This window comes from Lithobates pipiens, unplaced genomic scaffold (genome assembly GCF_037356315.1).
Source record: "Lithobates pipiens isolate NorthernLeopardFrog02 unplaced genomic scaffold, aLitPip1_a1.2 Scaffold_24, whole genome shotgun sequence".
NCBI classification, from domain to species: Eukaryota; Metazoa; Chordata; class Amphibia; order Anura; family Ranidae; genus Lithobates; species Lithobates pipiens.
In genome coordinates this window covers 1,405,102-1,420,269 of record NW_027507786.1, presented here as the reverse complement: position 1 = coordinate 1,420,269, position 15,168 = coordinate 1,405,102, and the positions used below count along the sequence as shown (strand labels likewise).

Sequence of the window (15,168 nt, the reverse complement as noted above, 5' to 3'; positions counted from 1 at the left end):
TGATTTTTGGCGTAATTGCATACATACGATCAGAATTACCGATAGAAAGTTTTTCTGTCTGGAAAATTGAGAACATGCTATCAATTTTTGATATCCGATGGAGCGTACACACGGTCGCATTTTCCAATGAAAAGCTCTCATCTGTCTTTTTCTGGCCGGAATTCCGATCGTGTGTACGCAGCAAAATTTTCCGACAACAAAATCCGTTGTTGGAAATTCCGATCGTGTGTACACAATTCCGACGCACAAAGTGCCACGCATGCATGGAATCAAGCAAAAGAGCAGCACTGGCTATTGAACTTTTCTCGGCTCATAGTACGTGTTGTACGTCACCACGTTCTTGACGTTCAGAATTTCCGACCAACTTTGTGTGACCGTGTATATGCAAGACAAGTTTGAGCTAACATCCGTCGGAAACAATCCATGGATTTTGTCGTCAGAAAATCCTATCGTGTGTACAGGGCATAAAAGTGGGTACTCGCAAAATGCAACTGGCAAAAAAACATAAACGCAGTGCATGGACATGCACAGAGCAAATGGTACAGCTAACGTGTTTCAAGGTGCACCCCCTTTCTCAGCTCTGAGCACCTTCCATTTCTTTTTTTTCTTGTAGTTCCTTTCGGATTACCCCATCTGAGGAAGGCAGCATCCACCTAGTTTTGGGATACCATATATACTTTCACACCACCATTTTATCTGACATCTGTTACTCTACACCTTGGAAGACTTATTAATAAGATCCCCAAAAATTCACATCCATATATATATTATATATATATATATATATATATATATATATATATATATAATATTTTTTAGAAAATATTAGTATCATCATTCGGTGGAAGAGGATCTGTTATTGATTGTTTTTCATTTATTTGTAGTTTTTTTTTCGCTACACAATTTTTGGACTGTGCATGTTACAGCACTTGTGTTACTTATCTATGGAGTTTTATATATTTTTTTTTTACGAGTATTTCTCTGCACACAGTTTTTTTTTACCTTCATGCATAGAATGCATGAAGGTAAAAACCTCCAGCCTTTAAAACCACATTCAAAAGACATTCCCTATTTTGTTTTAAATGAATACACAACGGGACTATATTTTTTTTATATATTTTCCCATCTTAAAGCTCCAGGCACCAAATTAAATATACTCCTCAGAAGCCACAAAGGATATAAATTCACTTTGTGTGCACCAAATGCCTTTGCTTAGACATTACCTTGTAAATATAGTGATGACATCATCATTGTGTTTTACATAGCCTGTGCAGAAAGTAGAGCAGTGGGAGGGGCTAAGCGGGCCCCACCCTCAAAAGTCTGCCTGCAGAAACCTACAGGAGGGAGCAGAGACAAGACCAGTCTCCCTACACAAGTAGAGAGAGCAGCAGTGACTGGGCTTTGCTACATGTGAGAGTTGCTTCTGCTGGATTTCTATACAGAAATAAACAAAGGACACTGAAAAGTGAAGTAAAAATGCACAACTCTTATATTTAAACAATATTTTTTTTGCCTAGATATCAGCTTAAAATATGCATGAACAATGCGGGGCCGTTTGCATGCAATGTCAAAGTTCAGCCATACACTTGTATGGCTGAATTCGCATTGAATTCCCACAAAAAAGGTGCAGGGACTTCCCCCTCTCCCCCGCACTGAAATCAGATCGCATGGGTGTTCTCACCTATTCATTCCGATCCCTGTGGGAGTTGACAGTTCGCACTGTGAACTTATCCGGGGTCGTCATTAACAATATATTGACACCCACATCGGTTTGCAGAGGGCAGTGTGACCTGCCTGCGGGAGGGATGCGATGTGGGAACCGGTGTCCTATCATATAAGGTCCCCCCATCGGATAGTGTCCGCTGTGTACTGCGCATGTGCAGTACACAGCACACACAGATTCCGAAAATAGCTGAGGATGAACGGTTTTCACAACCCTATGTCCGCTTGGATGGTGGGGCTATCATCTCCACTCACGGCGCAGGTGCCGTTCATCTTCGGAGATTTTCCGAGGTTTCTTCTGCTCCGTACTGCGCATGTGCAGTACGGGGCGGACACTATATGACGGCAGGACACTATCTGCCAGAATACCGGCGCTGTAATCGCCCTGGTTCCCTCATCGCACAAGTGTGAACCCAGGCTAAAGGAGCAAAAACTTACTTGTATACACTGATTGAATTACAGGTGTGCTCTTATACCCCAAGGGTATGACTGTCGCCACAGAGACACTGTAATTAGTCCCCGATGTCAAGTTTTGAAGGGTGACATATGTTGTGTTGCTTATCACAGGTCCATAAATGATTGAAGGAGAAGAAGATTTCCAATAAGTGATATAATATGACTTCACCACTCCGGTCATATTTACTGGCTCTCCCCAAGATAAGGTGACATTCTTAGTTCCTATTACAGTAAAGTTTATCCTGCCCGGTGGGGTGGGATCTGTTTGGAGATAAAACAATGTTAGGAAAAAAATTTGTGAAAATGGAAGAAAATGCATCTGCTTTAAAAAGAATACATATAATGGGATGAATTATCAAAAACTGGTGCACGCATAATGTTTACACCACTCTTCTAAACATAAAAAATGGAGCCCATGCAAGCCCCTTTGTTCATTCAGAGCCATCAAATCTCTGTTCTATGGTGGTTATTTAAAATGAAAAAGGAGCTCCAGTCTCCCCCAAAAAATTAAAAGTCAGCAGCTGCAAATAGTGTAGCTGCTGACTTTTATTATAAGGACACTTACCTGTCCAGGGATCCAACGATGTCCTCACCCGAACTGATTCTTCAATCGACTTCGGTTCCAGACGCCGACATCTTTACTGCTGGTTTCTTACAATCCATGCACGAGCCACGCTGCTCTTTGCAAATGGTCCCGCAGTCTTCTGGGACCTGTGATGTGTGGGGGAGGTGGGCTGAACTTCCACTCAGATCACCGTGACTATCTGCCCAGAAGTGACAAAGGGTACCTGTCAAAAGGTACCTGTTCCCCCCCAAAAAAAAATGCAAATGTGGCAGTGAAGGGGAGAGAGGACACAAACAAGCAGAACTTCCCCTTTTGGGTGAAGTTCCGCTTTAATGACTTAAAAAAATATATCAATGTAAGAAAAAAACGAAATCAATGAGATGGAAGAATAATCATCTGCTTTGAAGAAATACGATAGTAGATGTGTTCGCAATAAAAAGTAAAAAAAAAAAAAACTTTCTCCCAACCCCTGTCACTATTTTCACCCGGGGCTGCAAGAACAGTGCATTCGGAAAGTATTCAGAGCGGTTGACCTTTTCCACATTTTGTTATGTTACAGCCTTATTCCAAAATGGTTTAAACTCATTATTTTCCTCAAAATTCTACAAACAATGAAATTGGCTGTTTACCACGTGACCAGCTGTGTCCAATCACAGCCGGTCACAAATGTAAACACTGAGGAGCAGTTACTATCTGATCTCTTGTCACTCTATATATACTATACACAACACGTGTATAGTACACCCCCACCCCCCCCCAAAGAGGGCCTATCACACAGGTCAACCAATCAATCAGCCCATTTGTCAATCAGCCCAGCCAATCAATTGGCCCATCTGTCAATCAGCCCAGCCAATCAATTGGCCCTCTGTTAATCAGCCTATCAGCCAATCAATCAATCAGCTCATCTGTCAATCAATCAATCAGCCCATCTGTCAATCCATCAGCCCACCTGTCACAGACCCACTGCCATCAGTACCGCCATTGGCACCACCACGCAGGTTACTGGTACCACCGCCAGTTCCACCACTAGTACCGCCATCGGTACTGCCATCAGGCCCACCATCTATACCACCACACAGGCCCGCCACACAGACCCACTACCAGTATCGCCATCGGTATCACCACCAGTACTGCCATCAGGCCCGCCATTGGTACTGCCACCACCACCAGTACCACCCATACTGCCACCTGTACTGCCATTGGTACCGCCACATGATGAGAGCAGCAGGGAGCGCCCATCATCCGATTCTGGTTTGGAATACGAGCCAGTGGAGGATAGTGGATTAGAGTCTGAGTCCGCGGAGGAAACTGTCCCTCCAAAAAAAATGAGATCAGGACCAAGATCAGGAGTTTTGCCCACCAGCAGCAGTGCCAGACCCCAGGAAGAGGAGCCCAGTACAAGTACTGGAATGACACATCCAACCCGAACAACCCAGCCCCAGTCCTACCTTCCCAATGCCCTGGCAAACCCCTTATGGTTGCCTGTCAACTCAGGATGCGCTATCATCCCCCTTTCACCGCACCGCCAGGTGTGCATAGTGTACACTATGAATTTTCCTCAATTCGATTATTTTTGTTTATTTTTCCCACAAGATTTGCTGCAGAATATGGTGGATCAAACTAATCTGTATGCATCCCAATTTATTGCTGCCAACCCCAATTCTTCCTATGCCCACATGTTCCAGTGGTAACGTCTAACACTGGACGAATGAAAACATTTTTTGGTCCTTACGTTTAATACGGGGCTTATAAAAAAGAACTAAGTTCATGCATATTGGTCCACCAACCCCATCCAACACATGTCCATATATTCCGCTGTTATGTCCAGTACAGGAAACAACATGATTATGCGTTTTCTCCACTTCAATGACAATTCACAGTGCCCTCCCCGAAATCATGACAACCACGACAAATTATACAAGATACGACCCATAATCAGATCCTTTCCCAGCAATTTAGAGACGTTTTTATCCCAGACCAAAAAATTTGTGCGGATGAGTCCCTCATACATTTCACTTGCCGACTGCACTTCAAGCAGTATATACCAAGCAAGCGAGCCAGGTATGGGCTGAAATGAATGTAATCGAGCCACCGAATATGTCTTCACATTCCGGATCTACGAAGGCAAAGATTTCCAGCTCCAGCCCCATGATTGCCCCACATATATTGGAACCAGTGGGAAAATTGTGTGGTAGCTGGCATACCCCCTGTTCAAAAAAGGATACCATTTATATGTTGACAACTATTATACCAGCCTGCCCCTTTTTCATCACCTTTACAGTAAAAAAAACCCAGCCTGCAGTACCTTAAAAAAAAAACGGAAGGGATTCCCACAAAATCTGTTGACAAAAAAAATTGCAAAACGGAGAATCGGCATTCATGAGGAACGAGGAGGTGTTGGCCATGAAGTGGAGGGACAAGAAAGATGTCCATATCCTCTCTACCATCAACAATAACACAGTGGTGGAGATCCAAAGAAGGCACAGCCCCATTGTAAAGCCCGAATGTGTCCATGACTACAGTATGCACATGGGGGGGGGGGGTGGATTTAAATGATCGGATGCTACAGCCCTATTTATCAACCAGAAAGTCCCATTATTGGCACACGTAATTTGTGTTTCACCTGTTTCACATGGCTCTTTTTAATTTGTTTGTATGCTACCAAAAGCAACTCAAAACCAACAAATAACCTACCTCAAGTATATTGAAGATATCGTCACTGCCCTCATTTACCAACAAGGTCCTGCCTCAGGAAGCATTCGCTCTGATAGTGTGAGTCGACTTCACGAGCAACACTTTCCCTATAACATTCCCCCCAACAGAATCTGGAAGAAGACGCCAAAAGAAATGCCGTGTATGCAGCAGAGGAGGAGTAAGAAGAGATGCCAGCTATTATTATCCCCAATGTTCCTCCCAACCTGGCCTGTGCATCAGAGATTGCTTCGAAAATTATCATACATGCATCCAATATTAGTTGCCCTTATTATTAACAGACTGCCATTTCCCTGCTACCATGTTACTACCTTCCATCTTAATTAACTGACCCTGGCCTGTTTACCGATGATGTCTTTGCTTGCCAATTTAAACCAAGTTTCTGACTTCCAAGTGCACTGACCTTGGCCTGTGAATGAATGAATGAGTGACTTGTATAGCGCTACCTATGTGAACTGAATTGCCTCAGAGCGCTTTCTTGCAGCTTTTATGCAGTCCTTTAACCTGTAGGGTCCTGACACACTTACACATATTATAGGCAATTATTTTTTTTTGGACAGGGTCTAATTAACCTACCAGCATGTCTTTGGAGTGTAGGAGGAAACCCACGCAGGCACAGGGAGAACATGCAAACTCCAGACAGATAGTGTCGTGGTCGGGATTTGAACCAGCAACCCTATTGCTGCGAGGTGAAAGTGCTAACCACTACACCACTGTGCTGCCCAGTATCTCTGTTAATCGACCATGTTTTTTCCTGCCACTTGGACTGATCTTTTGGCCATCTGCTTTAGTACACAGGGGTCTCACATATGTGAGGGGCATCAGAATAGTGTTCCGAGTAGAGAAAACCAGTTTTTCGTTTTCTGTGCTCCCAGAACAAGGTCTGGTTGCCCAGAGGCTTCAAAGTGATTTCGGTGGGAGAAACCTCTACCCCTGTCCCCCTGGCCCTAAGCCTGATGGTCCTTCCTGCTGCCTGGACCAATACGTTGGATGTGTTGACCATATTGCTGCCTGTAATGACCCATGACATTATGGACCATGTTTCTTCCTGCTGCTTGGACCAATACTTTGGCTGTGTTGACCATATATCTGCCTGCTGCCTGTACTGACTTTGGACAGTATTTCTACCAGGACACCTCTGCCTGCAACCTTGACCTGTGCTCTGGCTGTGCTGACAGTATCTCTGCCTGTGCGAACTATGGACAGTATTCCTGCCTGCTGCCTGGATGATTACTTTTTCTGTCACTGACCTCATTCCTGCCTGCTGCCTGGACCGATGCTCTCCTCTGTGGACCACTGCACTTCTAAAAGCACAGGTAATCTTTTGTTATTTGGTATCTACCTGCTGTGTGTTAGAAATATGAAGGGCCTTCAAAAATGTGATTGTAATCAGAAAATGATATGTGTAATTAATGCTGCTAGAATGCCACTTGGATGTTGGGCCTCTGTATGTGGCCAGGCTGTGTAAAAGTCTCAAACATGTGGTATCGCCATACTCAGGAGGAGTAGCAAAATGTTATGCTATTTGTTAGAAATATGTTATAAAGGGACAACTTAGTGTAAAAAAAATGCATTTTCATTTTTTTTCCCCACATTTTCCAAAACCTTCTGGAAAAAAATGAACCGTTGAAAAGACTCATTATGCCTCATTGATTATACGTTGGGGTGTGTGCTTTTCCAAAATGGGGTAATTTTGTGAAAAATTCCATTGTCCTGGTGCTCCAGGGCCTTCAAAAGTGTAATAGGTGGTTGAGAAAAGATATGTGCAATTTATGCTTGTAGAATGCCTGAAGGTGCTACTTCAATGTTGGGCCTCTGTATGTGGCCAGGCTGTGTACATTCTCACACATGTGGTATCACCATACTCAGGAAGAGTAGCAGAATGTATTTTGGGGTGTAGTTGTAATTATGCATGTGCTTTGTGATAGAACTAACCTGTTAATATGACCAGTTTGTGTACAAAAAAAGAAAAAAAAAATCTTAGTTTTTCCAAGAATTGTGGGAAAATATTACAACTTTAAAAAACACACCATGCCTCTAAGTACAGTAAATACCTTGGAATGTCTACTTTCCAAATAGGGGTAATTTGGGGGATATTTATCTCAAGAAATTTTCAATGATTGGCACCATAACTTGTGGACTCTATAACTTTCACAAAGACCAAATAATATACACTGATTTGGGTTATTTTTTACCAAAGATATGTACCATTTTACATTTTGGCCAAAATATATAAAGAAAAATTACTAATTTGCAAAATGTTATAACAGAAACAAAGAAAAATGAATTTTTTTACAGAATTTTCTGTCTTTTTTCTTTTAAAAACCCAGAGGTGATTAACCGCTTGCAGACAAACCGCCACAGTTTTACTGCGGCAGGTTGGCTCCGCTGCGCAAAATCAAGTTATATTACGTGATCTCGTGAGGCTTGCATAGCAGGCGGCGCGCATGCGTGCCCACCGCGGAGCTCCATGAGTCCGACCGCGGGTCCCGTGGACTCGATGTCCGCAGGGATACCCGCAATCGTCTAACGGAGAGGAAGAATGGGCAAATGCTAATGTGAACAAGCATTTCCCCGTTCTGCCTAGTGACACTGTCACTGATCACAGCTCCCTGTAATCGGTGCTGTGTCACAGCTAGCCCACCCCCCTACAGTTAGAATTCCTCCCTAGGACACACTTAACCCCTGCAGCACCCCGTCCTGGTTTATCCCTTCACTGCCAGTGACATGTTTTCAGTAATCAATGCAATTTTATAGCATTGATCACTGTATTAATGCCAATGGTCCCAAAAAATTTTCAAAATTGTCTGATGTGATCCGCCATAATGTCCCAGTCATGATAAAAATTGCTGATCACCACCATAACTAGTAAAAAAATTAATTATTAATAAAAATACCATAAATCTATCCCCTATTTTGTAGACGCTTTAACTTTTGTAGAAACCAATCAATAAACGCGTATTGCGATCTTTTTTACCAAAAATATGTAGGAGAATACATATCGGCCTAAACTGAGGAAAAAAAAATGTTTTTTTATATATTTTTGGGGGATATTTATTATGGCAAAAAGTAAAAAAAATTGTTGTTTTTTTTCAAAATTGTCACTCTTTTTTTGTTTACAGCGCAAAAAATTAAAACCACAGAGGGGATCAAATACCACCAAAAGAAATCTCTATTTATGGGAAAAAAAGGTTGTCAATTTTGTTTGGGAGCCACGTCGCACGACCGCGCAATTGTCAGTTAAAGCAACGCAGTGCCAAATCACAAAAAAGTGCTCTGGCCTTTGGCCAGCCAAATCTTCCGGGGCTAAAGCGGTTAAATACTACCAAAAGAAAGCACTATTTGTTAGAAAAAAGTACAAAAATGTCATATAGGTACATTGTTGCATGACTGAGTAATTGTCATTCAAAATGTGAGAGCACCGAAAGCTGAAAATTGGTCTGGTAAGGAAGGGCATTATAATGTGCTGGCCAAGACCCATCTTTAGTAAAAAGTGGAACATAAAAAAGGTCATGTAAGCACCTCTGGGTGCCCTTTTTTTACACGTGGAAAAAGCAATCATGACAAATACTCACCTGTGGCCTTACAGAACCCTCACAATCCCATTACTCACACTCTGATCATACACAGATAACACGGATCACTCATGGATCATACTCACATGTGGCCTCTATCACTGTAGTGATTGGACTGTTGCAGCTCCCACTGATTGTCTGTACAGTGACGGTATAAGGCCTTCCTGGTAGTAAGTCAGTGAGGGTCACTTGTGTAGATGTAGTCTGTAATGTCCTATTTACATCTCCTGTTATGGTGACAGTATAATTGGACACGATTCCTATTGGTGCCGTCCAGTTCACCACCAGAGAATTCACCGACTGGTAATTGTGCACTGTGACACCCGCAGCTGGTCCGGGAACTGGAAATACAATATTCATAATGTTATGTGCTTTATAAGACTCATTCTATTTAGACATCTGCAGAACGAAAAAATGTGTTTAGTTTTGTTTCAATTCATTGTTTGCATAAATTTCTTTAGCTAAATTTGTTTAATTTGTTTTTGTAATTCGTTTTGTTTATTCGAATCAATTCAAATTTTCCGAATTCGCTCAAACTGCACTCAATTCAACCAAATTTGAAAAATTGTAATCTATTTAAACTTTTCATTATATTCAATTCGAATTCAAATTCATTCTATTCAAAATTAGAATTTTGGAAAATGGTTATTGTTATATTCTTTCTATTCCATTCTTTTCTATTGTTTATTTTATTCTATTCTATTCTTTTATATTCAATTTTATTCTTATATTTTCTATTCTATTTTCTGTTATATTCTATTATTTTCTATTCAAATTAAAATGTATTCTATTAGAAATTTGAATTTAGGAAGATGGCTCTATTCATTCTATTCTAGTCTATTTTCTTCTTTTCTATTGTAGTCTATTCTATTCTTGTATTTTCTTTCCTATTCAAATCTATTATTTTCTATTCTATTTGAGGTAATTCTATTAGAATTTGGGGAAATGGTTATATTCTTTCTATTCCATTCTATTGTTTTTTTACATTCTGTTCTATTCCTTTCTATTCCATTCTATTCTATTCTATTCCATTCATTTATTTTCTATTCTTTTCTATTCTTTTATATTCTTTTATATTCTATTCCTTTATTTTCTATTCTATTTTATCTCTTTGGAAATTCTAATTTGATTTTAAAAGAATTCAAATTCAATCTGAAAATGATTCAAATTTGGAATATTGTTTTGTTTTGTTAGTTCGGATTTGTTTAAATTCATTACTATTGTAATTCAGAACTTCGGATACATCCTTATTTCTGAATAATGAAAAATGTGTCTGAATTTCAATTCGGTGCGAAATGAACTGCACATTTCTACTTTACTGCTGACATGACCAGCGCCTCAGTGTGAAAGGGGTCTAAGTGTCCTATAGCTGAAACAAGAACTTTATTAAACTTTGGCCAAAGCTGCACAGGTTGTTTTTATCTACAGACACCACTTATCTGCATAGGCAGTTTTTGGTTGTAAATATACAAGCAACAGAGATGATTAAAGTTTTTCTCAAAATTAAAGAGGTTGTAAAGGTTTGTGTTTTTTTCACCTTAATGCATCCTATGCATTAAGATGAAAAAACACCTGTCAGTGACCGCCCCCCCGTCCCCCCCCCCCGCTTTACTTACCTGAACCCTCGAACTTGTCCCCAGGGATGCACTGTTTCTTTGTCTGGGGTTCTCGGCTCTTGGTTGGATAGATTGATAGCAGTGCACCCATTGGCTCACGCTGCTGTCAATCAAATCCAATCATGCGTGTGCCATGGGGGCGGGGTCGAGTCCTGCATTCGGCCTCTCAGGATTTGAAGGCTGGACTTGGGAGTGCACCTGCAAGGTAACCCCCTTGGGTAACGCTTCTCCGAGGGGGGTTATCAGATGTGGGGAGGAGCCACGAGAGCCACCGGGGGGACCCCAGAAGAACAGGTTCGGGGTCACTCTGTACAAAACGAGCTGCACAGTGGAGGTAAGTTTGATATGTTTGTTATTTTATTTTTATTTATTTTTTATTACCTTTACAAATCACTTTAATTGTCCTTCTGCAACAAATACTGTTTTTTTCAGGAAAAAGATTGGACTATAGCTTTATGAAAATGTTACATTTTTACACACATTTTGCCTTTTGAACATGATATATAACATATTACTCTTTAAAAAAACATGCTGTTTCTGTGATTTATTAAACAAGCATTCTTTACTCACCTGTGCAGGTAGTTCTGCTCACAGGATCAGATTCAGTGACATTATCAGCGGCTCTGACATATACAAAGAATGTGTATGTTTCTCCCGGTGTCAGATTGCTTACTGTAGCGGATTCATTATTCACCATTATATTACTTTTCAGTGTAGATGACGATGTGACAATTGTCTGCACTCTGTAGCGGTATGTGTTCTGATACTCAATCGGTTTGCTCCAATTTAATATCACAGTATATGACGTCACAATAACAAAGTTCAGATCTGACACAGGCCGTGGCTCTATAAAGTAAAGATAATAAAAGCTTTAATTGTAATAAGATATAGACATAACAATTACAGGATTTCTTGTTTTTGCTACCTACTTGTATACACAGATATGGTCACAGGAGAGCTCTGATACCCCCGAACTCCGACTGTCATCACAGAAATGGTGTAATTAGTTCCGGAAGTCAGGCTCTGAAGGGTGGTACTATTTGTGAAGCTTGTTTGGTTCCAAATGGTGGGAGAAGCAGCATTCCTATATGTTATAATGTAAGACTTTTCCAGATTGGTCATATTTACTGGCTCTACCCAGGACAATGTGATGCTGTTTACCGTTGTATTGAAAGTGATGTTTCCTGGTGGAGTTGGATCTGGGAAACAGAAAAGGAGAATGAGAAAAAAATGAACACAAGAAGTAAAGTGTAATTTTCATAAAAAGAAAACATCTAATAAAATGTGTTACATTAATGTTGTATTTCTTCCACACACACACTGCACATGGGCAATGAAATGTTTTTCTTTTATATTCCTTCCCGATGCAACTGTTGCCGCCGACTGTAATGTATATGGAGCTCAGGCCAGAACCGTCATCATACGTCATCTTTACACACTTGGGTTCTTGTGCTCTCTAACAACACTGTAAAGCTTTCTGCAACACATACAAAAGCTTGTACTACTGCAGTAGCGGCACTACCAAGGGGCATCTATAAGGCTGCATTCACACCTGAGCATAGCGTCTTTGAGCGTTTTTACTGCTTTTTTTGTGCATTTTTCTGTACAATTCTGGTGTGTTTCTCTGCACAACTTTTTTATAAAGTGTTTTTGAGCTTTGGCGTTTTCTTTATTAGCCAATAGAGAAACTATCATCTGTTACATCATTTGTTGATAGGCATTTCAGCTTTTCCATTAGCTTTCTTTTTTTGTTCTAATTATTATTATTCATTTATTATTACCTGTATTTATTTTTTCATTAGGGTAAGGGGTTAGAGTTAATGTTAGGTTTAGGGGTTAGGGTTATTTATTATTTATAATTTTTTTGTTAGGGTGTTAATACTACTACTACTACTACTACTACTAATAATAATAATAATAATAATAATAAATGAATAAATAAATGTAAAATACACAAATAAATAAAAATAATCATAAATTAATTGAATAAATTAATAATAAATGATGATAAATAAATAATTAACCTCTAAACCTTAAAAAATGTATTAATAATAATAATAATAATAATAATAATAAATAACTTAACACCCCAACCCTAACACAAAATAAATACAATTATTATTATTATTATAGTAATTTATTTTAGGTGTTTGTTTATTATTAGTTTTGTATTATTATTATTAATAATGATTTATTTAATTTAATTAATTTCATTTTAAAGGTTAGGAGTTAATTATTATTTATGTATGTATTATTACATATTATTCATTTATTCGATTTATGTATTATTTATTTAAGGTTTTTTGTGAGTTGTGTAATTATTTTACATTTATTTATTCTTATATTATTACTTTTTTATTTTTAAAATGTTTTCATTTGAGGTGGGAAAATATGCACAATAAAACACCCGAATGTGCACAAATCTGCCCGATTCAAGATACAAAAAAAAAACTCCAGAACTTTTTTGAACTTCAGGCATTTGGCTTCAGCCGTCTTGGAGTGAAATTGTGACAACTGAATGGTGCAGTTACTCTTCACTGTGTGTCAAGTGGGGATCATTTTTTGTGTAAGATGTCAAAAAAAGAGCAGTAGATATAGACAAATTATATATACATCATATACACTTAATGTATGTGTTTTCCCATATGGAAGCTTCATTCATGCCTCCTACAGAGGATTAACCTCCCTGGCGGTACGATTATTTCGGATTTTAGGTGCTAAAAGCGGTACCATTATTTTGCATGAAAATTTGGCGTTTTATATTGTAGTCCTGCAATTCTTAGGAATAACTCTGTCCAAACCAGATTCTAGCAGACATCCCGGCTATAATAAAGTTTTAAAAATGAAATCATAAATTATAATATAATAAATAATTATAAATAATTGTACCAAATAATAATATAACAATAATAAAAATTATTCAATAATGTAATCAAATCAAAAACACTGAAATTTGCTCAGTTGCAGAATTGTCACTGTCATTACTTTTCAGTATTTGATGACGGATCTCCCCACAAATCGCTATCACTCAATTCTGCGAGTGATTCTAATTTATTATCGCTGTTTTCTAGCTGGTCTAAAATCATTTTTGTTGTAAAAGGACAGTTTTGGTTGCTATGGACAATCTCCAGTTTCCAGGCATAAAGAACAGTTTTTATTACATAAAACTGCATGCAGGACACTGGGCAGACCACTAGGGACAAAGGGGATGTGAAATATTTACATACAGCAATGTAATCTGTAAGATTACATTATACTGTATGTTTACTGTGTGTTTCACTTTTTGAATTTGGCGCCGATCTCCGTGCCCGTGCGTCGCAACGCTCGCAGGGCATGGAGATCGCCGATGTGATAGATCGAGCGAGACACGGCTCGCTCGTACAGCGGGGAGACAACGCTGGATCCGAGGGAGAAGGTAAGTAATCCTCCTCCTGGATCCAGCGACGCAGTCCCGAGTCTGACTCGGGGATACCGCTTTTGGTATGAAAATTCCACCCCGAGCCAGACTCGGGAATACCGTCAGGGGGGTTAAGTCAAAAAGCATATTCACCATTGTGGTAGCTCTAAGGTAGTCAAATAGAACCTGGTGATTCATAAAAATTAGTCAGTGGCCCCTCCTTGTTCAGACAGACCTTTTGTCTCGGATCCTGCTTCTTGTCTTCAAGGCACTGATATTGAGGGACATGTTTCAAGAGAAGGTCTGTAGAAAGCTGCTAACTCTACCATATTCTGGGAGTGCAAGCCTTCTTCTTATTTCACCTGAAAGGCCTTCTTTAGATGGTGTGAGGCTGATGACCTTATTCCAAGGGCCCATACAGCCTCTGGGATACTTGGGCTCCTTCACTCTGGCATGTGGCAGTGGGGTTGATTTACTAAAGCTAGCGAGGGCAAAATTAGCCACATTTCTGCATAGAAACCAATCAGCTTCCAGGTTTTATTGCCAAAGTTTAATTAAACAAGCTGAGGTTAGAAGCTGATTGGTTTCTATGCAGAAATGTGGCTAATTTTGCCTTCTATAGCTTTAGTAAATAAATCCCCCGGTGTTGAGCACCATTCATTCAAAGGTAAGAACTTGGCTTTTGCCATTTTTTTTTTTTTTGATGACCCTTGAATTGATAGCAGCGCTATACTATAACATTACTACAGAGAATGCCAGCTGTATGTTGGAAATCGTGACTCCTTGTAAAGATATTTTTTATTTCAAATATATAAAAATTCCTGAAACTTTTATCATTAGAAGCTGGAAATAAGCACACAGGTCTCCGAGAATTTGTAGCAGAGTGCAAGCCTTCTTCCTCTTTCACCTGAAAGGCCGTCCTTACATGGTGTAAGGCTTTTTTTTACCCAAAAGTCCGGTGGACTAAGAAAGTAGTTTTGCACCAAAATATGTGGCCGTGTGTGTGCTAGTCCGCCATATTTTTGAAATGAACGGACTTTTCCCACACGGAGAAAAGTCTGTTCATTTTGAGCGCGGCTCCAGGTCCCTCAACATGGGGGGAGGGGGGGCTGGATGCTGGGACTG

At 39.8% G+C, this 15,168-nt stretch overlaps 1 protein-coding gene across 6 annotated transcripts in view; it reads right to left on the bottom strand.

Moving 5' to 3' along the window:
- The window catches only part of PTPRJ (protein tyrosine phosphatase receptor type J), a 219,120-nt gene that overhangs the window by 57,466 nt on the left and 146,486 nt on the right, over positions 1–15,168 (bottom strand). For 5 of the 6 annotated variants that reach the window (XM_077453480.1, XM_077453483.1, XM_077453484.1 and 2 more), the window contains 4 exons: positions 11,576–11,845; positions 11,217–11,492; positions 9,117–9,371; positions 2,161–2,439 (listed from right to left, as the gene is read on the bottom strand). In XM_077453480.1, coding sequence (XP_077309606.1) covers positions 2,161–2,439; positions 9,117–9,371; positions 11,217–11,492; positions 11,576–11,845 — 1,080 coding nt within the window. The remainder of the gene's footprint in view (positions 1–2,160; positions 2,440–9,116; positions 9,372–11,216; positions 11,493–11,575; positions 11,846–15,168) is intronic. The other variant, XM_077453482.1, reaches the window with a different exon arrangement.